This window comes from Diadema antillarum, unplaced genomic scaffold, assembly GCF_040938485.1.
Source record: "Diadema antillarum isolate AM-2024a unplaced genomic scaffold, OU_Dant_1.0 seq00001316_RagTag, whole genome shotgun sequence".
Classification (NCBI taxonomy): Eukaryota; Metazoa; Echinodermata; class Echinoidea; order Diadematoida; family Diadematidae; genus Diadema; species Diadema antillarum.
In genome coordinates, this window is record NW_027272088.1 from 733,882 (window position 1) to 761,382 (window position 27,501).

General features: G+C 38.2%; 2 protein-coding genes across 2 annotated transcripts in view; one reads left to right on the forward strand and one right to left on the reverse strand.

Annotated features, from left to right (window-relative positions):
* LOC139708159 (DNA polymerase lambda-like) overlaps nt 1–13,670 on the forward strand; it is an 83,913-nt gene extending 70,243 nt beyond the window's left edge. Inside the window, exons 8-10 of the mRNA XM_071620133.1 lie at nt 8,612–8,703; nt 11,031–11,144; nt 13,382–13,670. Of these exons, the coding sequence (XP_071476234.1) occupies nt 8,612–8,703; nt 11,031–11,144; nt 13,382–13,537 (362 nt within the window). The 3' untranslated portion in view covers nt 13,538–13,670. The remainder of the gene's footprint in view (nt 1–8,611; nt 8,704–11,030; nt 11,145–13,381) is intronic.
* A 12,382-nt stretch (nt 13,671–26,052) lies between these two features.
* The window catches only part of LOC139708177 (casein kinase I-like), a 37,132-nt gene continuing 35,683 nt past the window's right edge, over nt 26,053–27,501 (reverse strand). Inside the window, exon 7 of the mRNA XM_071620151.1 lies at nt 26,053–26,878. Within this exon, the coding sequence (XP_071476252.1) occupies nt 26,573–26,878 (306 nt within the window). The 3' untranslated portion in view covers nt 26,053–26,572. The remainder of the gene's footprint in view (nt 26,879–27,501) is intronic.

The window sequence follows — 27,501 nt, forward strand, 5'->3', positions numbered from 1 at the left end:
AACTGTGGTTATCTCCATGATCTCGGTGACTTTCAGTGAAAAGAGCTGAAACCATAGCTTTTTGTTGTTTTTATTCGAACAGGCTGTATTGTGATTGATCCAATTCCTTCCCACAAAACTTCCTTCCTATCTCTCCAGTCACCGGATGATATCTTCCCTCTGTTTTATTGTCATCATATGACTAGTTATACTCTCCCTTCACGCTGTTCTTGTCATTGCAAAGAAAGAAGTGGCTGTTGTTATTTACTTTATGACCCACACCTTTATTCCTGATCTAGGAACAATGCAGTTACTTGTATTGTCAATGTGATGTTAGTTCAGAGCACCAGATCGTTTGAAGTGCATCTAGTTGTTTTTATTTTTGTTTGTTTTTTTACTACTCTGTACATCTGCCGGCAAAATCTTTTCCCGACGCTCCTGAATAACGAATAATTATTCATATCTTACCGCTTATATTGTTCGTCCGGATTGCTTGACATCGTTCATGTAAAAGACCGCGAGGGCGGTATTATACGAGGCATATCACATGCATCTGGAGTAAAGAATTTCGATCACTCAAACATTATTATTATGATATCAAAAGCCCAGGTCACATTGGTAAAAGATCGCGAAGTTTATCCTCGAGAAGTCTTCGCGATATTTGCTCGTCCCTCCACACCGACAGCCTAACTTTTCGATGTTTCAGTTCTGGAAGTAATAGGGTTGCTGGTGCGCATGCGCAACAAAGAAGAAGGAGCGACCGTCTGCTGTGACAGCTAGCTATTGGTCACCTGACAAACTTTGGACGCTTTCAGTCAGTGTCACCTGCGAGCGTTCAAATTTCCTTATAGTTTGAGTGGGAAGTTTCGCGAGAAGTTTTCGGGAAATTTGCGGTCATCCTGGCTATTATGGCAAAACTTCGAGATCTTAAACTACGCGATCTTTTGTCAGTGTTACCGCAACTATTGTCGACATTCTAAGGACTTGCCTAACATGCCAGTAACCCGTCGGGCGGTTTCAGATTACATTGTGAGGAGGAAACTCCTCTCCATCTTCAAGTTATCCTCGATAAGGAGAATAAAAATATGAAACAAAAAGATTCCCTGGACGTACTACAATCTCAGAGCATATAGGCCTATACCCGATCGTGGTTGCTATACAATTGTACGTAATTTTGTACAATTGGTTATCGATATCAACAAATCGGGCCACATCAGTCTCCATCGATCTTCCGCGCTATAGTGTGAATCGCTTGCAGCTTGGTGGAAAATACGATTGCTATAAAGCACGATCGATCATCGTGCACGTAACTTTCTACCTATACCACTTGTAAATGGGGAGGGCGCTTCAGTATAAATCGTTTCAGAGCCTTATGCATATTGTTTATGCATAAATCGTGTATGCATACGATCTAAATCATTTTTGCACTATTGATCTAAAATACTCCAAACAACTCATTATCCTGGCAAATCGCGTCAGCCAGACAGGTTTCTTGGTAGACCCTACCTTGTATTGTGAGCAAATTCCAATTAGTGGTGGAAGATGAATTGTGAGTCCTTCTGAGAATTATGCTTTCACTTTAAAGAAAGGTGGTTACGTAGCTCGATAACTTTATTAAAGGTATATCAATCCATCACGTGTTTGAATTAATTTCGAAGTGAGTTACGATATATTCAATGTTGAGAATACTGTGCATAATGCGCAAAATTGTGAGTTATTTGGGTGACCTGATTTGCATGTGTATACCAATGAGCATTATACCTCATTTGTCCTTTGAAATTCCACAACTCTCTGTAATTTCTGTGTTCGATTTTATGTCACTTTCACTTCATTTTTGACCGTCAACCAGTCACGAAAGGGAATTCCCCTGTGAAGAGCAAAATTTCGATGTTGCGTATTCAACTCCTGATCTTAATTCAACGCGTGTTGAGGTTTATTGTGTTGCATGCAAACCAAACGCCAGACACAATGTTGTGAAGAGTGAGCGAAACTGTTTTTGTTGTGTTGCTATTCTAATCTAGCTTGGCATTGTTCTATATGAAAGTGAGATATTTTCGCTGAGTGTTCGGCCTAATCTAATAAGGAAGTATAGATGAGGAGGGTTTTGTCATTGAATCAGTTTCTTAGTAGGACCATCATTACTTTCCGATTTCATGGTTTAGAGGAAATGGAAAAGAAGAGAGGGTAACATGGGAAATATCGCATGACGAGGGAAAGAAGGAAATACTGGACATCAATGTGAACAACCGATGATTTTCTGAACCTTTGAGCGCGGTAAAGGCGCTGAGGACCCCTTTTGTGCGTGTGTGTGTGTGTGTGTGTGTGTGTTTGTTTTTTTGTTTTTGTTTTTTGCTTGTCAGCTGAAGAAAGCCGGAAATGGAGTGAGAAAGATGCGGCGAAGACTTTTTTTTTTCTTCTTCTTCGTGTTATCTCATGAAACCCGGAAGTGCCCCCCCCCCCCCCCCCACACACACACACTTTTGAAAACGTGGCGCCGGCCATGTCTCACACCCATTAAGTCAACCATACAGAAGCCCAAAGATAATGACTGTTTAGCGATCAATGCAAAACAGTTTTTATTTCATTCCAGCAACTCTCCAACACTGATATGAGGAAGTCCTGCAATGTGATACCAACACTTGATCGAACCAAGTTTGTTACTCCAATGTGTCAAAGCGTGTGAATTAACGTATGCTGTCTAATACTTTATGATTTATCAGACCCTTGACTCACAAGTTATTTTCTATATAATTCATTTTCTGATATTTTTGGACTTTCTTTTCCGGGCAAGTAGAATTCAAGTGTTCTGCAGCAATTTTGAAAATCTACTTGCCCGTCTGGGCAACTGGTTATGTATATATATATATATATATATATATATATATATATATATATATATATATATAGTAACAAAGCTGCAACAAAGTTCATGCTGTATTCACCAACGGTTTATTTCTTCGCACAAATTTTCGAGCGTCTCGCCGCCCTTTCTCAAGTGTTGATACTCAACACTTGAGAAAGTTGGAAAAGTGAAAAAGTCACTTTGAAAAAGTCACTTTCTCAAGAAAGTGACTTTCTTGAGAAAGTCCACATATCCAAGTGTTGTATCAACACTTGAGAAAGGGCGGCGAGACGCTCGAAAATTTGTGTGAAGAAATAAACCGTTGGTGAATACAGCATGAACTTTGTTGCAGCTTTGTTACTTATCTTTTTACCTTGCCAACACGTGGACTACCTTATCGACATATATATATATATATATATATATATATATATATATATATATATATATATGTATATATATATATATATATGTATATATATATATATATATATATATATATATATATATATATAGCGCCCTGCCCATTACAAAATATATCTAAGCGCTTCACAGATAATAACGCCGTATGAACAGTGACAATTAATGAAAGAAACAAACATACAAACCAATTACAAGTTCGAAGTTTCTTTAACTACATTATCATCAGTATTGTTCTTCAAAATCTGTAATAATTATATAGGTGCGTCTGGTGAGCCAATTCTCGGAAGCGCCAAGAGCCTCTCTCGTATTATCGCTGTATCAGCGAGCAGTTTCCTATACATAATAGATGCCAGGGACTAATACATTGTTGTATCGAAAGTGTCAAAGGAATGAAGAGGCCGGGCCAAATGAAGCGTTTGTTAAATTCACGAGGGTCTTTCCCCGTAGCTGAGAAGGGAGCGCAGAGTTGTCACGCTATCAGGCAGAGTCGAGCAACCTAAGCATATGGCCCAGAAACCCGTCCGATTTTGTTACCGATATCGTAGAATTTACGAATCAGCAGAACTCTGTTCAAAGAAGTAGTTTTAGCATAATACATTGTGCACTGAAAATTTAGCAATTATTCCACCGGTCAAAGTGACTAGTTGATAATGATGATATGATAATGATAAACACGAATTTTAATATAACAATATACATAGGGCATGACACAATAGTAGTGCGTAATCTCCCTATGTGCTCAAGAAAAGGACAGATTATTAAAAAAAAACCATTCAATTTCAATTCCAATGATACCGAGTTTCATGTTTGTTTACACTGTAAAAAAAAAAAGCGTTTTCAATTAATTAATCATTGTTAGTCGACGCTGAATTATTCAAAATAATATATAGGTGTGGTTAGGTGCTTTTTCCAGAGATATGAATATTACTGACTCGCCCTGAATTTCATTTGAAGATGACAGTTGAAGTCAAAAATAGCACCCGTCCTATTATTCTCCACAATGGTCATGGAGATGAAGGTGATGAGGATGTGACTCGGCTTTCCTCTGGTTTTCTCTGCAAGCTGATTGTTTTCATTTTGTGTCCTCTCTGATGTGACAATGACAACAACGATATTGCAAACACATCCGAAAGCTTATTTTCAGTATAGGCTACATCTGTTGTCAAACTAGAGTTTTTGCGGTGTGAGTATATCACGCGGAATTGATATTTTAGTGATCAATTCAAGGTATTATCTCATCGATTGGTAATAATTTATCATTGTTGTTTTTGTAATTTTATATTCTTCAATATTATGTTACTTTCCCATACTAATCGTGATGCTCGAGGCACTCCAAGACACAAATATATAGGCCTACTTCCCGTTCGTTCCTTTCCTCCAAGACGAAATAACTTTCTACGATTGTTCAGCTGAAATGGCAATTTAGATAGCTTTATTGATAATGTAATGGTATAACTCTAACCTTGGAAAATCAAATCCCATTTCATTATTCGGTTCTAGCGCGTCACGACATTATAGGTCGTATATAGGCCTACCCCCTTTTCCTCGACGACAAGACGAAATAATTTGGTGTAATTGTACCATTGAAATGGCAAATAGCTTTATAAATAATCAGGCACATGTGTACTTTAACTTGTGAAAAATCAAATCCCATTTTATGATTCAATTATGGCATTGGTAGTTTGAATACACAGACATAATAGTATACGTCATGTATATAGGATTGTGTCTCTGTACAAGTGTTTTATTGAAAGCATCATTTACAGCACAAATCTGAGAATATTCTAGAACCGTATTCAATATTTTGTAAATGATAATAAAATTCATTTCAACAGCATAAGATGATTTCCGAATCATTCATATTATGTCGTTTTGTGGCAAGCATTGAAGACGTCATCGTGGCAACGTGTTTCGAGCGTAATTGGACCCCGCTTATCGTTGGCACACCCAAGTTAAATATGATCTGAAATTCGCGGTCATATTGGAATGCAACGAGTCCTGCAATTAAAAAAAAAAAAAGATGTGGACCGCGGTGTAGGCCTCTTGTGTGTGTGTGTGTGTGTGTGTGTGTGTGTGTGTGTGTGTGTGTGTGTGTGTGTGTGTGTGTGTGTGTGTGTGTGTGTGTGTGCAGTGGCGGATCCAGAGGGGGGCTCAACCGGCTCATGCCCCCCTTTATTTTTCGTTAAAAACAAAAGAAATAAAAAGAAAAAAATGAAATGAAACCCGGAAATGGCACCAGAAATAGGGCCTGTAAGTTGCGCCCCCCCCCCCTCTTTACAGAATTTGGATCCGCCCCTGGTGTGTGTTTTTTTTTTTTTTTTTGGGGGGGGGGGTGATTGGAGGGTTGGTTGAATCTGGAGTCATATAATATTGCTTCCTTCCCCTCCCCCTCACCACCCTCCCAGTTATCTTTTCTTCTTTTTCTTTGTATTCGCCAAAGGAGTTAGTGTGCGGTAGGGGTGGGGGACTGTCCTGACCCCCATCCCCGGTTCCCCAGCCCCTGCACTTGTCGACATTGTAATACGCAGTTTTCACGAGCGTTGGGTCTCACCAAACCAAGGAGGTACTTGGCGAGCTCGCCCAAACAAAATACAAATTGTACCTCCGTAGATATTACTCACCTGTAATTTCACCGGATCCTACTTGCCATATCCGTGGCAGAGATAGAAAGATAGTACAGTAGGTACACTTGGCGCTTATAGATAGCAAAGGAATGGCAAATATCTGCATGAGAAGGAAGCTTTAGATTTACATCTGTTATTTGTTTTCTATAATGACGTCCTATTTAATTTGATGAAGCTTGCAAAATTTTGTTTGTTAGACGATGTGGAGTGTAGCCAACTTGAACGTGGTGTAGAATTACATTCACTCATAATGCATGGTCCACCTGTTCCAAACCGACGCGCACAGTGAACTTTGACCCCAAGCGAACAGAAAATGTCAAGAAAATAACTGTGACTCACTGATCTCTATGTAGAGGTCATTACTGTGACCCCATTGATGATCTCCACCGTGTACAATCACTGGCAATCGCGGCATTTCGATGTTACAGTGTTCACTCAGAAAACCGTCTTTATAACCCACGTACGATAATGTCTTATTCAATGTCAACAATAAAAAAATACATCGATTACATTTGGTGATGGTTCATTCAAAATATGCACACACACAAAAAAAAAAAAATCGGGGGGCATGAAAACATGCTGACTCACAAACACTGGCGTGTTTGACAGGAAAATGAATTCGCAAATTGAGTGCCTAGTGGGATGTCGTCTGTACCATAATGACAACAAAATACTGGTGATCATTGTTTCTCGCACTATTGTCTGTTATTGCATACATCATCATTTGTGTGTGTGTGTGTGTGTGTGTGTGTGTGTGTGTGTGTGTCAGTACTCTTGTTGTTTGTTTTTGTTGAGATGGTTAATTAACATCAGATGGAAAACTTTGTCTTGTGACGTTGCATTAATTCTCCGTTGGGTACTTTTTAAACGTTTCTTCTTCTTCTCCTTTTTTCTTGCTGTTTACGAAGCAGAAGTGATGACGGGTTCTTTATAACGTTGTTAACGCGTATGTCGATTTGTCGCGAGGATGCCCACGAGTATGTCCAAACACGAATGGTGATTGTTACGCTTGTAACTTCCAACTCTGAAAAGTCCCCTATGGCTTCCAACTCTATATTTTCTTCGCCACCATGTATTTATATTAGAGTCAATAATTTGAATCGAAATGCCAAGCAGATCCAACAAAACCATTAATTCACTGACATCAGCGTTTCATAAGACTGGCAAATCCTCTCACGCCACTACCATGGTCGTTTCATAAGACTGATAAATCCTGTCGCGCCTTGCGTGGTATATACCCTTGTTATTGTGTGGCTCATCAAAACAATAGTGACGAAGGAACAGACGTACTTGATGGAAGAACTAATAGTGGGAGGTGGGGGTAGATAATCCCGTGGTGTAATTATCGTAGTTATTATACGATAAGGGGACGGAAATCATCGTCTGTTGCATATCGGCATTGTTTTTACGCCGATGCTCATCGTCTCACGGCGATGACGGCTTGCTTGCGTATGGAACCCATCGTAAGGTAATGGGCGTAGCGCAGACAGGGTATAATGATTACGCGATGGCCCGAAAGAGGACACGCCTTAATTGACTTACTCTACATGTATCAGCCCAACCGCCAACGGAACAATATTACAAAGTACTGTCTGCTGTCTGTTGTCAGTAAAGTTTGTGAGAAAAAATGCATGAGGCTTGTTCTTGTTCTGTTGATTACGTTGCATTTTTGGAAAATATCTTGCTCTTTGGAATACTCATGCCAGGAAAATATAGCAAAAAGTGTGCGTGTGTGTGTGTGTGTGTGTGTGTGCGCGCGCGCGCGCGGGTGACCGCGACTGTCTTTAAAAACATTATATAGATGATGACTGGAGGGGGAGGGAACATACCGAATGTTCCACCCGAAGGGTTTGAAATGCTATTGAGGGAGGTTATAAGTCCCGAGACGAAGTCGAGGGACTTATAGCCTCCCGAAATAGCATTTCAAACCCTGAGGGTGGAACGTTTGGTACATGTTCCCGGCAACAAAAGTCATCATCTGTTACATTATGGGTTAGTCATATCTGTTTTTTCACATTGTATAGAATAGGCAAATTTATCCTATCGATTGCGTAAAAAATATGATCGTTCAATTGTTTGGTATCGTTCGTCATTTTGTTACCTGAAAATATTTTCCCATGGGAGAACATTACAAAAATGTTCTGCCCATGGGCGAACATAACCAATGTGCCTCCATCACGTGACTGTGTTTAGCCAATCACTAACCAGTATTTGACTAACCCATTAATATAACGCTTTGTAGCCTGGATGGGTAGCTTTTTAACATGCAGAGTGGATCGCAATAGAGAGCTTTAACTGAGATCTATAACAAAGAGCAAAATATTATGTGAGATAGTAATATGTCAATTGGCGTCTTTAGTGTCTCGTCTGCTCAGCAAAATTGTGTTTGGAAAGTTAAAATACAAGAAAGTTGTTTGGAGAATGAACATTGTAAACTGTTTTCAGGAGACGGTAAAAAAAACACCACACACACACACATACACACACACACAAACAATTACGCGTAACGAGCATTGAGAATTTAGGGTTTCTGGGACGAATACTGAACTAGGGCTTTCTATAGCTCAGTCGGTAGAGCACCAGGCTAGCATCTGGAGGTCTCGAGTTTGATTCCCGATGGAATCCCATTTTCTTTGCTCAATTTTCCACTAACAACCTTTTCAAACACACTGTGTAAATTCACTCGGCTATATAAGAATTACATTATCATAAACATTCGTATTTCATTGTTTTCCAACCACAGGTTTTATCACCGATGATCTCATTAAAGTTGAAGAAAAGGGTGAGCAAAGAAAGTACATGGGTGTGTGCCGACTTCCGGGAGAAAACAGAAAGGTACAACGAAGAAATGAGCAAAATATTGATTCTGCTGTTATACGCTTTTGTTCATTGTAATCTTAATCATCATTATGTCACTGTTATCATGACTGTTGTCATTATAACATTAACTTCATGATTATCATTATCATTGTTCTAATTATTATTAGTAGTTAGTAGCATATAATCCTGTATTTTTTTTTTTAGCCTAAAGATTTTGAGCACACTGTGCTGAAATGGTTCGGTGACTATTTTCTTTAATACCTTAAACAGCAAATTACATCAGTACTCAAATTGTCATGAATGTCAAACCATGGTCCTACGACACATATGGACTAATCACATAGGTCTTTCTCTGATCCTAGCATCACTGCTGCCACCTGAGTATGTACATCTGAATGAGTACATTCAGATGTTTGGATATAAATCATAATGACGATGTTGTAATCGGCATCGTCACTTACAAAAGAATCGTTTTATTCATGTCGGTCTTATTTGGCTGAGGTGTCTTTTTAGACTAAACTGCCTTTGAATAAACACCAATGATGGGGAGTGGCAAACCTGAAAACATGACAATTTTTGTGACACAATATTGGTAATTACTGCAGTGGACACTATCTTGTGGACACGCAGTAAACATTGATGGTATAAAGGCATACATGTCGGTCTACGGATACTGTCCGTGTTTACTTTGAAAAAATGTGCGAAAAAATGGGAAAAATTAGATTACAAGTCACAACCAACCTGCCCAAATATTTTCTTTCTCTTGTAAAGCAAGTGCATTCCGCAAATGAAATTGCTGGAGCGATGATTTCCCAAGAGAAGTACACCGACTACAACTACACATGAAGACAGCTAAATATCTTTTGCGCATGTGGTTTTTAGATTTCTCAAAGCGCCGTGTTGTTTTTGTCCAGGCTGGCTGTCGGCGAACATGATGGGATCAAAGCAGGAAAGCATGTTTAGAATGTTTTGTGATACTTTTGACAGAAATAGGTACATGAATTAATTAACGAGCGATGGACGTCCATGTAGTAGGTCCATGGTCAAACACTACGTTCCCCTGGGCAAAATTCTTGGCCCGCTTCTTTTTATCTTGCATGCATTTGAATGACCTCCCGAATGCGATGAAACATTGTAAGATGTCGCTGTATGCAGACGATGCTTGCACATTGTGTGTCGAGTCAAACGATCCAAATCAGTTCTATATAGACAATAATCTATTGTTCGAATATCGATCTGAAATCAGCCACCACGTGCCTCTGTCAATGTGGGCTTTTGTTGAATGTATACAAGTTAGTGTAAGCTGATATTGTTTGGAACAAAGAAAGAAAATTAATAACTAAGTTTAGAGGTGTAAGAATTCACATACACGAAAGACACCTGGAGACCCTTTGTCAATTAAATACCTCAGAGTGATTTTAGACAATCAGTTTCCTTGGGCAGGTTAATTTGAATATGTAAAAAAAAAAAAAATAGTAATAATAAAATAGAAATAAAAATCTGCGAAACTTTAGTACGTTGCCACGAACAAGAGAAATAAACCTTTGATAAAGAAACTGCAATCATTTATCTTTGCAATAAGGGGCTTTCTGAAGAACAGCTTTAAGCTGTGTGCGAGTTTGTACTTATCGTAAATAATGTATAAAAAAGAAGTATTAACACTCTGGTTATGATAATATACAGTCCCGAGAACATGGTTTAGCTATGACACCATTCTCAACTTTTTGCCATCATTTCAAAATCTGACCCAAGTGTCTCCAATATCTGGTGATTTCCCGTGTACTCAGCACATCCGGTTCCCATGTATTCAGTATAATACTAACAACACGTCATTACTAGTAATTATAAACTGACACTCACTATTGGTTTGAAATAAAGAAAACAAACAAAAACTCTATTTCCTGTATTCTTGTGAACGTCCGGAGTGGCAGGTTTTGATTTCTCTAGCAGTGCTAGTAATGCTGTTACTTACATCCCGCTATATCTCGTCATCATACCAGTAGACATCGTAGTCTGTTATCTGTTGAAATGAATTTATAGCCTTTGTTCGATATCTATAAATTGTTAACCGAATCTATACATTGCATATACAATGTACTGGAAATTGGTTGCGCTACGTGCATTACAGCATATTGCAGGCAATGGATTGGTATCACAAGCAGAATCAAAGAGCAACAAAACGAGACATGCACTTATAAGGCAAGAAAGCGTGGTGAATTAACCTGAATGGCAACGGACGAAATGGTACAAACTTAAAGCTGAACTTTTTTTTATTCCTCCTATGCATTTTTACTTCGTTATTTCTTTCTGAGCTTTGTGTGTTTTGTGTTGTTTTTTCACAGCATCGTCGCATTGATATCATAGTTGCACCGTACAGCGAGTACCCGTGTGCTCTTGTTCATTTCACGGGATCGGGGCATTTCAATCGCTCCATGAGGGCGCTCGCCAAGAAAAAGGTACGTGGCGAGTTGCACACAGTGAAAATAATATCCCCCATGCGAAGGTGTTTTACCGTGTATAATGTGTGTAATCCCGCCGCAAAGCAATGTCAACAAACAGACGGCAGTTGTCGCTGATTGGCAGAGCTGTGGCATTTCACTTCTTTTTTTTTTTCTGTAAAGAAATGAAAGCCAAATTACTCGATTTATTCTAATTATGGTTCTTTCAGTCAGTGCCAGATCTTCATCAATTTATAGTTGCTCATCACCTAGGCAATCATCAGGATGACAAATTGAAATCTCGTTCTGGTTATTTTTCTTTTTGTCGGTGCCAAATTTATGATTGCTCATGATAATAAGATAGCACTAAAGATCGATGCTGAGAAAAGCCGACACTTTCCTCAAATAGACAGAAAAGGGAGAAAAGGGAGTGGTGAAGAAAACATTTAACAAGCAAGCCAACCAAATAGTGTTCTGAAGTTATGGTGAAGCTATTTTTATGCCTCCACCACGAAGTGGTGCCGGAGGCATTATGTTTTCGGGTTGTCCGTCCGTCCATCCGGCCTTCCGTCCCTAATCAATTTTGTAGACAGTGTAACTAAAAAACGGTTTGAGGTATCGTAATGAAACTTGGCATGTATATGTATGAGTGGGCAAAGCTGTGCCTATTAACTTTTAAGTGCACATGCTCAAGGTCAAATACTCAAAATTTCACTATTTCCCCCATATCCATGCAATACCTGAAGGTATTTTCTTTAAACTTAGTGTATACATGTACTACCAAATAAAAATTCTCCAAAGAGAGTTTTGGGTCATGAGGTCAAAGGTCAAAGATCAGTGGTCAAGTCAAAATGTTGAAATTACCCATTTTTCTCCATATCTCGCAAATAATGGTTCATGGTATCTTCATGGAATTTAGTATGTGTGCATGTGCTGACTGGCAGTGATTATCTAGGGAATTTGGGGGTCATGGGTCAAAGGTCAGGGGTCAAAGGTCAAGGTCAACTCCTCAAAATGTCACTACTACCCTCATATTTATGCAATGCCTGGATGTTTTTTCTTGAAACTTGATATATACATGTATTGCCCAATAGAGATTCTCTGGGAAGTTTCTCGCCCAAAGTTCAAATGTCAGAAGGTTAAAGTTCAAGTGAAAGTGCTAAATTTCACTTCTTCCTCCATATCTCAAAACTGATTCAAGGTATCATCATGAAACTTAGTACATATTTATGCATGTTCTACCTGACAGTGATTCTCTTGGGAACTTTAAGGTCATAAGGTCAAAGGTCAAAGGTCAAGGGTCAAAGGCCAGGTTTAAATGCTAATGTTTTACTATTTATTACTGAAATTATACTTTTTCTCCATACTTTAAAAATTACTTAATGCATAAACGTATAAAAGGGTAAAAATCCTCAAATTCCCAAATACCTGCACTCTTAGACAATTTAGCCATTCATCCAATTAAACCTAGTTCAAGGAAAGTGAATATTCAGCACATTTGTGACAAATCTGTCATTTTAATGTTTTGCCAGTTCTGTGAAACTGTTATCCTACATTGTCAAGACATTGTACTATAGACCTATTAGGAAAACCATGCATTATGGTGGAGGCATACCAGTCGCCATAGCGACATTTGTAGTTGTAAATGTTAATTTAATGACCATTTTTCACTTTTATCTTTCCTGAATTTTCCTTACGTAAAGCCACTTTCAATACACAATGTGTCCATCTGGAATGTAGATGATGAGAAAATTTGTAAATTTGGAAAAAACTTAGAACCAAATTGTTCTTGTTTCCTATGTGCTACGCTGTACCTATAATAATGGGGCTTTTATACGTTTTTTTTTATTGCTGTGCAACATCATGAAATCAATCCCCAAGTTACATCTGACCTAAATGGCATGAAATTAAGTTGATAAAAAGGTAACAGTATTCGTAAGAGGTAAAAGCAAAGTTTCAACCACATAGAATGTACTTTGCTCTCATTTGTGATCATGGTACAGACCATAGTATTAAAGCAATTGTAGGATTACATTATTTTATTAACTTTGAAAAAGGGAATATTTCTATGCCTTGCATCAACTTATTATATTCTTGTTGTTTGCTCTGTTATATTTGAATTATGTAATGAAATGTAATTGAAATGAAATGAAATATTTTGTAATGTTATGCTCTAACAAAAAAAAAAGTGAATATGAATTTGAATTGCATAAACCTAACCTAACTATGACTCCTCCTTCTGGACTTTCTTTCAGGGCATGTCCCTGTCCGAGCATGCTCTGCGGACCGGTGTGGTGCGGCGAGGCAACGAGAAGATTCACGAAGGAATACCTCTCCCAGTCAACAGCGAGGAGGACATCTTCCGCCATCTTGGGCTGGAGTATCGGGAGCCACACGAGAGAGATTACTGACATGGTACTGGGCTTCTATCCACAGTTGAAATAGGGCTTCGTCGGGAATTGACAAGTCGAGACCAGTCCTGTTTTATTCATCGTGGGAATAAGGTCTGAGAGGTAGTGTCCAACTTCATGTGGGTGATCTCCATAAAAAAGTTTACTGTAAAAGGTAGCTTATTAGTTGATTTACCTTGCACAAACTGATTGAGGACAATGTCTAGTTGCAATTAGATATGAATTTTTTATCTATCACAGATATGTTTTTGATTACATCGAATTGAATCTGAGATGTCCACATAAAATGAAAGTGTATAGATGCATTGGGAAGAAACTTTAAATTGCTGTTTTTAAAAAGACTCTGTTAGCATCGTGGAGGATATTTATTAGAGATTTGCAAACCATGGTCAAACCTTGCTTACTGATTGTGTGATAAAGTTCAAATGAATCAAAATGAACTCCGGTATACAAAAGCTTTAAGAATTGTTTGTGATATCACTAAAAAAAAGTGCAGATATGAAGCATTTTTGGTTAAGGTTTCAGTGGTCATTCATTCAGGTCAAAGAAATAATGGCTTCAGTCTGATCCACTGATCTCTAAAGATCAGTGGTCTGGACACCGTTTCATGAAAGTTGTCAGCACTGACAAATTATTAGTCTCTGACAATCACCATGGTAACAGTCAGTGATCAGAGCTTCTCAGCCAATCAAAACCAAGGATTTTACTGAAAATGCCAGAGACTGACAATTTTCACGAAACGTTGTCCCAAACAGGTTTCACCAATAATTTACACATATGGGTTTGCGCCCTCTATAGTTACAAACATTATAGTGTATGTGGCATTAACACATTATGCTGTCACTTCTATGAGATCTGCGAAAAAATGTCACCATGCTATTAAACCTTACACTGAATGGTTTATCCTAATGTTAGTGTCTATAGGAAATTATGTCTATGCTCTTGCACAGATTTGCACTTTTATCAAGCACTTAATGTTTATCTGCAGCCGTCATATTTTCATTGCTTCATATTAGTCAATATGAAATAATCTGGTAGCAAGTAGAACTATGCAGCCGATACTTAGCACAATGAAAGCATTGTTCAACTAGAAAAGCAATTGGAGAGCACAGACCTCCACTAAGCAGCTCTTTTCCACCCATATACACATGCTGAATATTGCCCAATTTTCCAGTAAAGGAGCCATGTGTTTAAGAGTAGTTTCCTACTGTGGGGCCCCCTCGAGCAGAGCACGAGCTTTAGTGCACGTATGCAAACCTCAAATATACATAACTTAGTTTGAACTGTCAAGTTCAATGACCCTATTTGCCAAAAGATATTTTAAAATCCTTCAAAAAAACATAGAAATTTCCAGATCACTACTGAAATTTAATCATCCATTCTGTGTGTCATTATCAACTTTTCCTGTAAGTTTCATCCAAATCCGTTCACAACTTTGTGAGTCATTTTGCAAACAGGCAAATGAAAAAATGAGCCAACACTGACAAAAACATAACCTCCTTGGTGGATGTAACTATGCCTTCACTTCTATGATGCACCAAAGAAAGGGAGTCTTCAAGAGGTACCAACAGCTATATTTCATCTGTTCATCAAGGTGAAATCATCTTGAACCTCACATGAGCATCAACGAAATCACCATACTGAAAAAAAAAAATAGAAGTTTTTATGTGCATGAAACTTTCTTGAATTTTGCAAGGAGCCGAGATTTACAACATTCAACAAATCCCTGTATTACTGGTACATGTAGTCTATTGGTAATGTTTCAAGCTGTTTAAAAAAAAAAAAAAAAAAAAAAAAAAAAGAGGCTGTTGGCTCCAATTCATGAAAGTTTCATACCAAGAATGTTTGTGGTTTTACATTATTTGGCAGATTTCTTAGCTTTATCAGTGCTGATGGCACCAACAGACCAGACAGGTCACAGTTGATTACACATATCTTAGCCTGTGGCTTCTTTTGTCTGAAATCTGTTTTTGCACATATATTTCTCATGTGATATCTTCTCTGTTATGATGGTAGTGAAGATTGTGAATTAGAGGGCCGCAATTTTCATAGGTTTGAGTATGATAGCATACATAGAGGCCTTACAGTCACCTTTTGGTGAGTGGCCCTGTGCTTGTTCACTTCATTTATTCTTATTTGCCATATGTCACAGACATGTGATCTTCTCAGGGTTGCCTCATTTCTGCGAAAATGACATCATTTTTTGGCTTGATGTCAGCAAAGAAAATAATGCATGGGGGGGGGGGGGGGGGGGAACTGACACCCTAAGAGATTAATACTTCATGTGAGGAAAGAAGGGAGTTGCTTATTGATTTGTCATTCAGTTGCAAGACAAATCGCAGTCTCATGAAATGAATTGAAGTGAGAGTTGCAAAGGGATATGTATTCACTTTTGATAGACTTGAGAAAAAAAGGCTAGAAGGAAGAATAGTACACACTTTATATCAGAATAATAACAATGCTAATAATGATGATAATAGTTATAGTAATAATAATAATGATAATAATAATAATGATAATAATAATAGTAGTAATAATGATAATTACGATAATGATAATAATGATAATAATAATAATAATAATAATAATAATAATAATAATAATAATAATAATAATAATAATAATGATAATAATAATAATAATAATAATGATAATAATAATAATAATAATAATGATAATAATAATAATAATAATAATAATAATAATAATAATAATAATAATAATAATAATGATAATGATAATAATGATTTCATTTGTATGGTGCATTAAATCTAAAAGTTTCTCTTTGTGCTTTGCATAACTACATAACTGTCCTATACTTCAGAAAAGAGCTAAGATCTCAACAATTTTGGAAATTGCTTAGTGTCTGTGTCAGCTGTCTGTCTGGCAACCTATTCCACAGAATAGGAGCTGCATCAGCAAAAAAACAAAAAAAAACAAAACAAGATAAAGAAAAAAAAGTGATCTCCACATGAAAAGGTGGATGATGTCATCTCTTGTCCATGTGACGAGATGGTCTTTGTCAAGATCAGTGTGGAAATGAATACCGATGTATATGCCATATATTTAACAAGTACAATTTTTCAAATTCATGAAATGAAATGTGTCTTATTAATATCGATGGAAGGCACTTTGTTTATAATCAGCTGCAATAAAAACATCTTGACGGAAGAATTCAATGAATTTGAATAATTATGCAGTACTCGCTGCAAACTACAAGGATTAGAGCCAGCACTGGCTGTCAGGCGGAAGCTCGGTGGTCTAGTGGATAAGACGCCTGTCCGGAGATCAGGAGATTGTAGGTTCAAATCCTGCCCGAGTATATATGCCCATGATTTCTTTTGTCATGGCTGCTACTAAAACATTGATCAATTTAGTGCTTATTTATGTCAATGTAGGGCAATTCGTTTAATCAGTTGCAGTATAATTTTTCACAAATCAGGACTTCCCAACAATGTTGTGAGTGGTTAGATTTACAATAATGGGATCTTGGAGTACAGCAATTTACAGAGAAATGTATGTGTACATGTTGCATTCATGCCAGGATCAGAGTTAATCCTTTCGTGTGTTTTTAAAAATTCGCGAATAGGTTTTCATGTGTGTTTTAAATTTGTGAATAGCACCCGACTCATGAAATTCACAAAAATGAAAACTCCATGAAATGAATGGCGTGTACTGTATGTGATCATTTCATAACTTGCAAACAATCACATTCTTTCAGGATAGCTTCTGTGTAGCCGCACATTTACCTCACATGCAATTCATAGAGTATAGTTTATAGATATAGATTTTATATATCAGAGACGCCATGTTTCATACATGCCACCATGTATTAATCCAATCAAATCAACCATTGTGTGTTTATTTAAGTCTGAATTCCTTGAAGTTGCATCCAAGCTGCAAAATCTTGTTCATGACAGAAGGTGCATCAGTATTTAGCCAGATGCTCTAAAACATTTGTTCAATAGCAAAAGACACTATGTTTACAAATCAAATGTGGATTTAAATTATTCAGTTGCAGACGTAAGTATGTATTGAAGAAAAAACCGGAAAATAAAGAAACAAACATGTCAGTGGGTCAGTTAACTTTGACCTCATCTATAGTCCAAGAAAAGACGGGTTCCAGAGACACATCTTTTTATATTTCGTAGTCAAGAGCCAAGATTTTGCATAGATGCAAAAATGTTATGGAAATCTAATATATTTACTGCAGCATGGTGTTGTCATTGTTAATAATTATAGAAAAGACAATAATCTGTGAAGATGCTGAATTTTTTTTTGTATGAAACTTATGGTTATCATTTATATGATGCTGCCCTGTGTGAGACCAGAAAATGAGGAAAGCACAATGTGTCAAGATATGGTTCATTTCTACAAACAATGAAATGCCTGGTAGAAGTATTGAGTGTATATATTTCTTAGCAAAATATTCATATGTATATCATACCTTGATATCTTGATGCCTATGCTTATTTTCACCCTTTCTCTCTTTCCCTCTCTCTGACTACTTTCATTTGTAATTTGCAATGGATTTCAATGGAATATAATATGTATTTTCTGTTATAAATGATATCTTTCAGATTTTGAAGTTGCTGTTCTTGAGGTATGTTATTGATAAATGCAATGTTGAAATCCATGCCTCTAATATCTTTTGTACATTGGTGATACATTGTCTTACAGAATGAAATTTTCATATGTGCATGGTTTTGAAAAAAAATCCCAAGCATGCATGCACTAGTATCACAGAAATTACAACTGTTCTTGTGAGCTTTTGGAGTGAATTTTATGAATTTAATGTCTCATTCGACAAAGGAGGCGCATATACATACCTGATAAATGCCTGCTGTGTAGTGTAGTGTAGCATAAATATAGATGTTTGCATTCCAGGTTGTACAAGCTGATTTGCAGTAGAACAAAATTGACAAGCATATTCAACCGTAATTTAAACAGTACTAACCCATGTAAAAACCAGACTGCATTTTTCCCATGTTACTTGTCATCTACTGCTGCTTGGAATCAGAGGGTAGTTTGATACATGATCAACCTGTAGAATCATGATTGTCAGGATTTAAAAAAAAAAAAAAATAGTAAGAAAGGAAACAGTAACATTAGAAATCCCAGGAAAATAGCTAAATGTGTTTCTGAAATGGTTGATTAATGTTCATTTTTGAAAATGTTGACGAGCACAATAAAAGCAATATTTTTGACAATGTGTGTCAATTTTTGTATAACTATATGTGACCGTGCACCTCAAAACGAACATAAAGTCGCACACACTGATTTTGCCCGAGGACTGAAAATAAGTGAAATGGGTCAACCTAGCCGAACTTGACTTTTTCATATTTTCTGAAAGAGCGGGTCTTCTTTTACAATATGCTAAGATTTGGTATCATAAAATGGGCAGGAAAATGTGTTTTTTTAGCAGTTTATCTCGAACATTTTTGGTAAAATAGTGTGATTAGGTGTGGCTTTAGAATCCCTTTTTCATTACTGAAAAACCTTGTCCACACTCTTCACTTTCAACTCTAATAACTTTTGAAAGGATAGTGCTACAGCTTGAAAGTTGCCATTAATTATGGACAGAATGTGTTAATGAGGCATGGTTAATTTCACTTTAATCTGATAATCCCGTCATTTTTTTTACTCTGGTGGTTTACTTTCTGTTTTTTGTCCCATTCATCGCACAGCCAGCACGGTTTGGTAAAGATTAAGCGCTTGAATAAACACTGTACTTCAGAGCCTCTTTTCTCAGTTCACACTTTTCCTGAGTTTGTGCTTTCTTTCCAATATTTAGATTGGTTAGGAGAGTCCATTTTGATTTGAGTTATATATACATCATTTTAAAGCTTAAAGTCTCCTCTTTCAGAATATGGTCTTAATTAAAAATTCATGTCTGGCGACTTTTTGTTTGTTTTGAGGTGCAGGGTCACATATGCAGTATACAGTATGTCCCAAAATAAATATATACAATCGGATTTTCTCATTGATAACTTCCAATATGATAAAACTGTCTGAATGCTATTTCAGGGTCTAAAAATAACATCGTAACCTATATTTTGCAGAAAACCCCATTCAATTCGGTTAAGTGGTCACAGAGAAACTGTGGATAGTTGTAAAGCATGTCATGGGTCTGATTCTTCCAGATTTAGCGCTTGGATGCTCTTGGAACTACGTGTTAACTTGGAAGGATGGGATTCCTGACATGCTCGACAAAAATCCTCATTTCTCTTTGACCACTGGAGCAAATTGGATGGGGTTCACTTTAAGATGTGGGTAATGAGTTATAGTTTCATACCCTGTAATTGTATTTGGATTGATTCACTATATTTTAAGTTATTGTTGCAGAGGGGACCATCATATTTTTTTTGACATATGGTGTATATATATAACACACACATACATGCATAATAATCTATATATTTACACATGTTGTATACATACATTCCCCCGCCCTCCGACCTGTAGGATGCTGTCTTACAGGAACCTGTATGTAGAATTTGTTATAGACCAAATGTTTTATAGAGATTACATGTTGCATTTAATACATAGATGTTAAAATACATGTTCCCATAATTCTCCCATTCCAACGCAAGCACCACACCAATTGTTTCATTCTCATATCTTAGTCCACAAACATCAAGCTCGAATGGCACAGAAGGAACAACTATTGCAACATAGCTTGTATTGATCACTTTATTTTTTATTGATAATTTTCCTTCTTTTTTTTTTGGAACAGGCATGTGAAATCATTGCATAACATCATCCATGAAACAAAACATAGTGGCTGCAGAAAAATGTACACATGATGAACTACACATAATAAGATGTCATGCACAGTGAAACCGTACGTCTTCTACACAGCATCTGCATTGTTTCCAGATGAATCAACCTCACATGCTTAAAAAAACAACAAAAACCGAAATCCACCAAAAACCAATCGTCATCAACCCAGGCCAACATTCTACGACACATTGAGCCTGGCCCCCCAGAGATATGACTACATGTATTTCTATCGACAAAATACCACACTGATATCGATGCTCTGTGCTATTCATTCTACAAGAAGTCAGCGGTGTAGATATATGTACATTTATACAGTATGAGCATGAATAAGTATATACACACTACCATAGAATTTATGAACAAATCTTTTCTCCCCTTACACCTTGACAGCCAAACCCAGTGTGGATGAAGTTTGGCAAAAACACACACACACACTTTTCACTCTATCAAAGACCTGCAGCGTCGAGACGCAAACTGGATTAGAATCAAGGACAGCGAGATGCGGCACAATGGAAAGCTAGCGGTAGCAAGAAGGTGAATGCCATGTGACAATACGGAGACAAGAAACTGTTCTTACTGGAAAATGCAGCTTGTGGCACAGCCTCCATGAACTGGACGGGGGTTTCACCGACAAAGCTAGCTAGAACTCTTGAAAGAGCTTGCTAACACTCTCTCCCGTCACAGTGTCATGCATGCGTCAACTCGCTGAAATGTGAAAGATCACGAACTGCAGAAGGCGCTCAACCACACAGAGGCTAAAATACTAAAATCTGGTTCTCATATGATGACACTGTCCAACAATGGGCTCTCTCTCTCAGTGAGCCAAAATTTCAGCCAATAATCAGAGGCCAATGTTCTCACTCATATATCCCTTCTTTTGTCTTTTCTGTTCCAACTTAAGAGCAGTATTTCATAGATATATTTCAAAGAAGTGCATCATTCCATTAACAGGAGTACATTGTGTAATGACATTGGATGAATTAGCACTGGATTTTTGCCCACCTATTGTATTCTCAGTCAATTCTAAGTTAATTTTTTCCTACTCCAACAAAATCGTGTTCAAATTGAAATGAATGAGCACTGAAATAAATACACTGCTGCACAATTATCTAAACAGACAAATACAAGCATGCATTTTTGATACTCTTACAAAGCAAACAGATAAACACAAAAAATGTAGACTCTGCTTGCTTTACATGGGGTACCAATGAAATATGAATTAAGTACACTGCCCTACTCTAAGAATGGGGGAGGGGCATTCCAGCAAAAATAGTTTTCCACTGCAACCCAATCAACCATTATGAAAGAAAGGATGTGCCACCTTAGACAAAAATCCTTACCCGATGTGTTGTGTGTTTTATATGCCTATATTAATAGCGTTTAACATTGCACCACAATGTCAGCCCAACCACGTCCTTAGAATACCATGGCAAAGTTTCAAAATTTTGGAGTCACTGATTTAATACACAATGTATGATAAATAATACATCAGTGCTTCCTCAATTTGTGGTCAGAAATACATGATAAAATTGCCCAAAGACCCAACACTTAAAGATATAACTTCTGATACATGCATCATAAGGGGGGACTTTGTTTGGTCCAGTAGGATAAAGGGTTGACTGTTATCAAATATCTATCAGCAGACAAATTACATGGAACTTTTTTTACACTCATAGAGACATGAGGAGTAGGCAAAGGGGATGATAAATGGTCCATGTCCAACAGCAATGCACATACAGGATCTACTGCCTGCTTTTCAAGGGTCACGTAAAAACCACAACACTTTCAAAAACGCCTCACTGGACTGAATATTCTCAGAAGCAAAGAGCCGAGGATCTAGCATGCCCTGCTTACCCACGCTGCACGTCAAAGCCAATTATAGAGTCAGTGCAAAGTGGATTCTCATGTCATGTGGGGTGAATGTTGGATGATGATGCAAGGGGACAGATTTGGGAATTTACTGTGAAATTGGACATCCAGATGGGCACTTGCAGAGCAACCCTTACTGAGCACAGAACGATGTGTGTGCCCTCTCTTTGACAAGCAAACAAGCAGAAAAAAAAAAAAAATGGATCCGAAAACAAGGCAAGTTTGTCAGTAGCTATGGAATGCAGAAACAGCAACAACCAAAATCCAACAAAATCTGAAGTATCACTTTAAAACTTATTTACACACTACTGTATGAAAATAATGCTAAGTCTGGGTAAATTAATTCATGAGAGCAGCAGAGACAAAAAAAAAGGATAAAGGACAGAACTTTGAAAAACAGAGAAGTATTGCAAGCACTGTGAAACACAGTGTACAGAAAAAAAAAAGTAATTTCTTTTTTCTTCTCTGAATTACGTAAGACCTGGGTGACTGCATATTTGACTTGGAACAAAGGGCTGATCAGCTTTTCATGTTTTTCAGAGACATGATGCAATATTTGCAGAATGTGGCATACACGTACAAAAAAAAATACACTGTTGACATTTGCAAGGGATTGGCAGAAAATAATGTCTATTCTATACCTTGTTGCAAATTGACTTCATGGAGGTATGTACACCATACCACAGGTGGCTTGCTGGTCGCTAAAATGCCGCCACTCAAAAGCAGCACTGTCCAGTCGCTCGCTCTCTCTCCCTTGTCTAGTACAAAAATATACGGGAAAGAGCATACACTATACAGGGAACATGAGGCAAGCCTGGTTAATGTGCTCCATTCATACCTTCATGCACGAACATTCACTCTTCCAAATAGCACAGCAATGCGTGTTCTTTTTTTTTTTCCCGTCCTCCTCTCTGTGCCTGAAATAGCTAGAAAAGTAAACAGCAAGCTAAAAACAATAGTCAAACTATGAACAGATTTACAAATACATTTTACCAAGATCTGTCAAACTTTGAGACATGTTCCTACACAGTAATACACTTACAATAATGTCACAAAAAGTCTAGATGCAGACTCAAGGCTGAGGAGAAGACATAGGCCTACATAAAAATCCACCTTCCCCAAAATTTTTTCACAAATGTAGAAAATGCTCGGGTTGCAATATGTCAAGATTTCTTTTACTGTCACGTTATCACACACAACACAATTTTTCACTGGGCAGGGTTAAGATGCTGCTGCGATTTGCCACAGCAACTGATAAAAGGTATACTTAAGGCGTGATGATCCATGCTTGTTCAGAAGGATATGTTAATGGCCTTCTCCAAGCATATATCATGGCTTTTACGACGAACAAAAAATCCAATTAATTACTGTTACGATAAAATGTAAACATTTCCGGGGGGGGGGGGGGGGGGGGGGGGGGGGAGATGGGGTAAAATAACCAATCATGTTTTAGATGTGGGAAATAACGATAGCGAGTCAGGACTCCCGATTCATCTTCTTTCATTGCCACACACTGCATGACGAAAATCCTGCCATGTCCGCGTTACTCCTGTCGGAAGCATTTACACCACATCCTCTTCATGAAACTATTAATCCCCCAAATATGCAACATTTTAGAAATGACATTAAGATGTGACTTGTGTTGCTATCAATGCATTATTTTGTCTACACTGTTCCCTCACTATTTGTCAAGCACACCACTACTCTGTTGGGCAGTCTTTTCTTCTTGTCTACCAATCTTGCCCAACAATTTTTTTTTTTGCTCTACTGCAGTTTCCTCCTACTTTGCGACGTACGAAGTAAGCCCTTGACTGTTTTCCACGTTTTCTTACGTAGCAAGATGGGACAGAAAAGTTGTCTTTCCCAGAACCTTGAAGTTGATGTGAGCAGGTTGAATGTCCTTTTTTTAAGACACATATCTCTCCACCACAATGTTCATTAAGGGATTGCCATGAGCCTCAGAGTCAATCAGACTCCCTAATAACTACTGATTGGCCTCACTGAAGCTCCAAAAGGGCCTTGACACCACTCCTGGTTCAACATTCAACTTGCCTCCATGCAGATGATCGTAGCAACCGAACCCAGAATTTTCGTCAGTGCACACAGATTTGACTCGGGAGACGTTGACTGCATCTTTCACTTCTGCAATTTTGACTTTCATTCACAATCAGCGCAAACATACATGCAACGTGACATGATCGCTTGTGGATTGGTACCTGATGAGTCCAGATTCAACGGCAGGTATAATTTGCCCTATGCATTTTTTTGTGGACTACCGGTAGTGTCATCCAATACAGTCCAACGGTCTGCTCAGCCCCCCCCCCCCCCCCCCCCCCATATCACCTTCATGGCGAGATGAATTGAGCGTTATATAGGGGGAATGAAAACATATTGACGGAACTGGAAAGATGTCCCTCTTACATCCAAGTGTAGTCTCCAAACAGTGGGTCATAAATCACCTTGCATATTTCTACAGTAAGTAAATCTCTCCAACATAAACACACAGCTCTTGTGACAAACAATGTATTTGCCTGACTTAAAAAGGCAAACTTTGATCTCTCTAAGGTGTGCCCTGGCATCTCGATTTGAATAGAAAATATCAAGAACTCTCGTTCAGGAAGTAACTTCTTTTTTTTACTAGCTACTGGACTGGGAATACAGCGTGTGGTGTGAATACTTGTGATGAAGTGTTTATTTCAGGTCTCTAACTACTGCAATCGCGTAAGTCAGGTGTCAAATTAGGCTTTTCTCAACCGTGAACAGCACTGTCACTGACGCGCACAAGAATGACTTTACGAATCCAATAACACATTATGCTTACATGGTGAAATTCTTCCCTCTTTCCCCGGCACAGTTTGAAAGAACAAGACAATATGAATAGGTAACATACGTTAAGTACTTTAGTAAATGACCACTACTCGGCATACACATATCATTTTGTCTACACAACACAAAAGTGGTGAACACAAGTGTGTAGACTATTGCAATTCCAGACATTTATAAATACTCAAGTGAGGCGCAAGCTATGCACATAACAAATGCTCTGACAGACACAAGATGATACATATGTACACACAAATGTGGAAGTGCCCAAGAAGACTGTGCTTACACACAATAAAACACACCAAAGGTTTGTAGTTGGTGGGCCTACAGGATCTGCACATGGCAATCAAGAATATAGGCCATTCCTGTACGATGAATCAGCCATATTTCGCGGATTATGCGTGCCAACCGCGACTACTAACAAAGGGGGAATAAAATGAAATCAACGAACGAAAAAAATTGCAATATGTGTCAGGCCATCTCCATTGTGAGAAAAAGACAGCAAACGGCTTCTGCTTTTGAATCACTCAACACTTCTGAAAGGTCTGAAAACTCTGCATCAGTAGCTGTGTTGGTTTAGCCAGCTTTGGTCATTAAGTATGAGATGTCTAACCATATCATTTTTTGGGTAAGAATGGTCGTCATGCTACTCTGAAATGACAGCCAAGGATGTTACATAGATTTAAGGTGCATTGGGTTTAACATACCCATCTATTAAAGTACTACAGCAAAGGCCTACAGCAAAATTTGTCAGTCTGGCCGGTTACAACTCCTCCCTTTTCTCTTTTTTACAAAAACGTATATAACCACACATCAGATCGGCAAATCACAACTCATGGGGGAAAATCAAGACAACTCAATGAAATATGACGATAATAAAACTAATCTTTTAGTGCCAGTGCATGGAAATCAATAAACTTGGAGGGCACACTGTGCACACGGCCACATTGAATAAGACAATTTGCCTCATATTGTCCATTCCTATATTCTTGTGAGTGAACAAGAACAAAGCATCTTTTAGGTAAAAATAAATGCCTGACTGTACAAAAAAACAAAGTGGCAACACAAATAGATGCCTTCCACTGGACATTACTGGCACATGATTGCATTTCACTGCAACACAGTAAAAAATCTGGACTGCAATTCAGCAGAAGTTGTGGTTGCTGGCATTCATGATTGTTTGAAACCTTTTTCTTTTTCTTTTTCTTCTTTTTTTTTTGGGGGGGGGGAGGAGGAGGAAGTTTCATAAATATCAATGTCCTTACAAGAGATACTTTTGACAATTCACGATCTGAATGACCTACATGCTTGTGTAAAAATTGTGATTTGAATGACCTGAAGAAGCGGCCATCAAAGCACTACAAGTCCACTTTCATTCACAACTCTTGAGACCACTCACGGGCACCTCTGAAATCTCTTTGTGCAAACTTGGTAAGCCAGAGCTTTTTCACAGACAGGTGCAACGTGCTTTCAAGACGCCGGACCCACCCTGGGCACCAACCAGGGGAGCGCGGGGCGAAGGGGAAGGAGACGGGAGATGAGGAGGGGCGATAGAGGGGATCAGGGTTTGCTCTTCTTGCTTTCCGACATCTTCTGCAGGTGATGGTGGTGGTGGCTGCTGCGGTGGGCCATGTGGGTGTGGGGCGTCTGGGACTGGGTGAAGTGGTTGCCCCCGGCGTTGAGCGCCACCGCCTGGTTGGCCGCCTTCTGCTTCAGCAGCGTCCAGTCGAAGGTGTAGTCGTACTGGTGGTTGAGGGTGCGGAACAGGATGCGGAACAGCTGCCGCAGGTACATGTAATCAGGAGCCTCCTCAAACTTCATGTCCTTGCAGTATTTCAGGTACATGGCAAATTCAGCAGGAAAGCCCTACAGTGAGGAAGTGTTACACAATAAACAAGATACCAGTTTGAGAAACTGCCCTAAAAATAATGTCACACTGTGTAGTTTCCCCCCTTTATCATACAGAGGATATCAAATGACCTACACGTAGAGGGAAGATTTATGTTAGAACATTATCTGCTAAAATTTCAGCAATTGGGAAAAGGAACCAAAAATGCTTGTATTACACAGCCAAGCAAACAGACCTCATTTATTATATCACTGTCCCACATACCCTCATACCCTTGTGTGTGACTGTTAAATTGCCAAAAACATTTGTCTTCAGCAACCCAGTTGACATGTGTTGTTTGTTGTTGTTTTTTTTTTTTTTGCACATTTACTTGTGTGACTAACTCGCCAAGGCTGATAATACTATGATAAATGGGGGACAAGAATCCCATGAGGAACAAATTTAGGGCAGCTTTTTGGATATATTTACACAGTAAATATCATTTAAGTCACATGGGTGAGTGTGTGTTTTATACTTCCTCAAAAACACTAAAACTAAACACATAATTGTACAGTGACATGTTGCCTGGTACATGACCTCAAACAGCAAGGTAAAAAAGCAACATTGAATAACTTGTAAATTATCATCATAATCTACATTA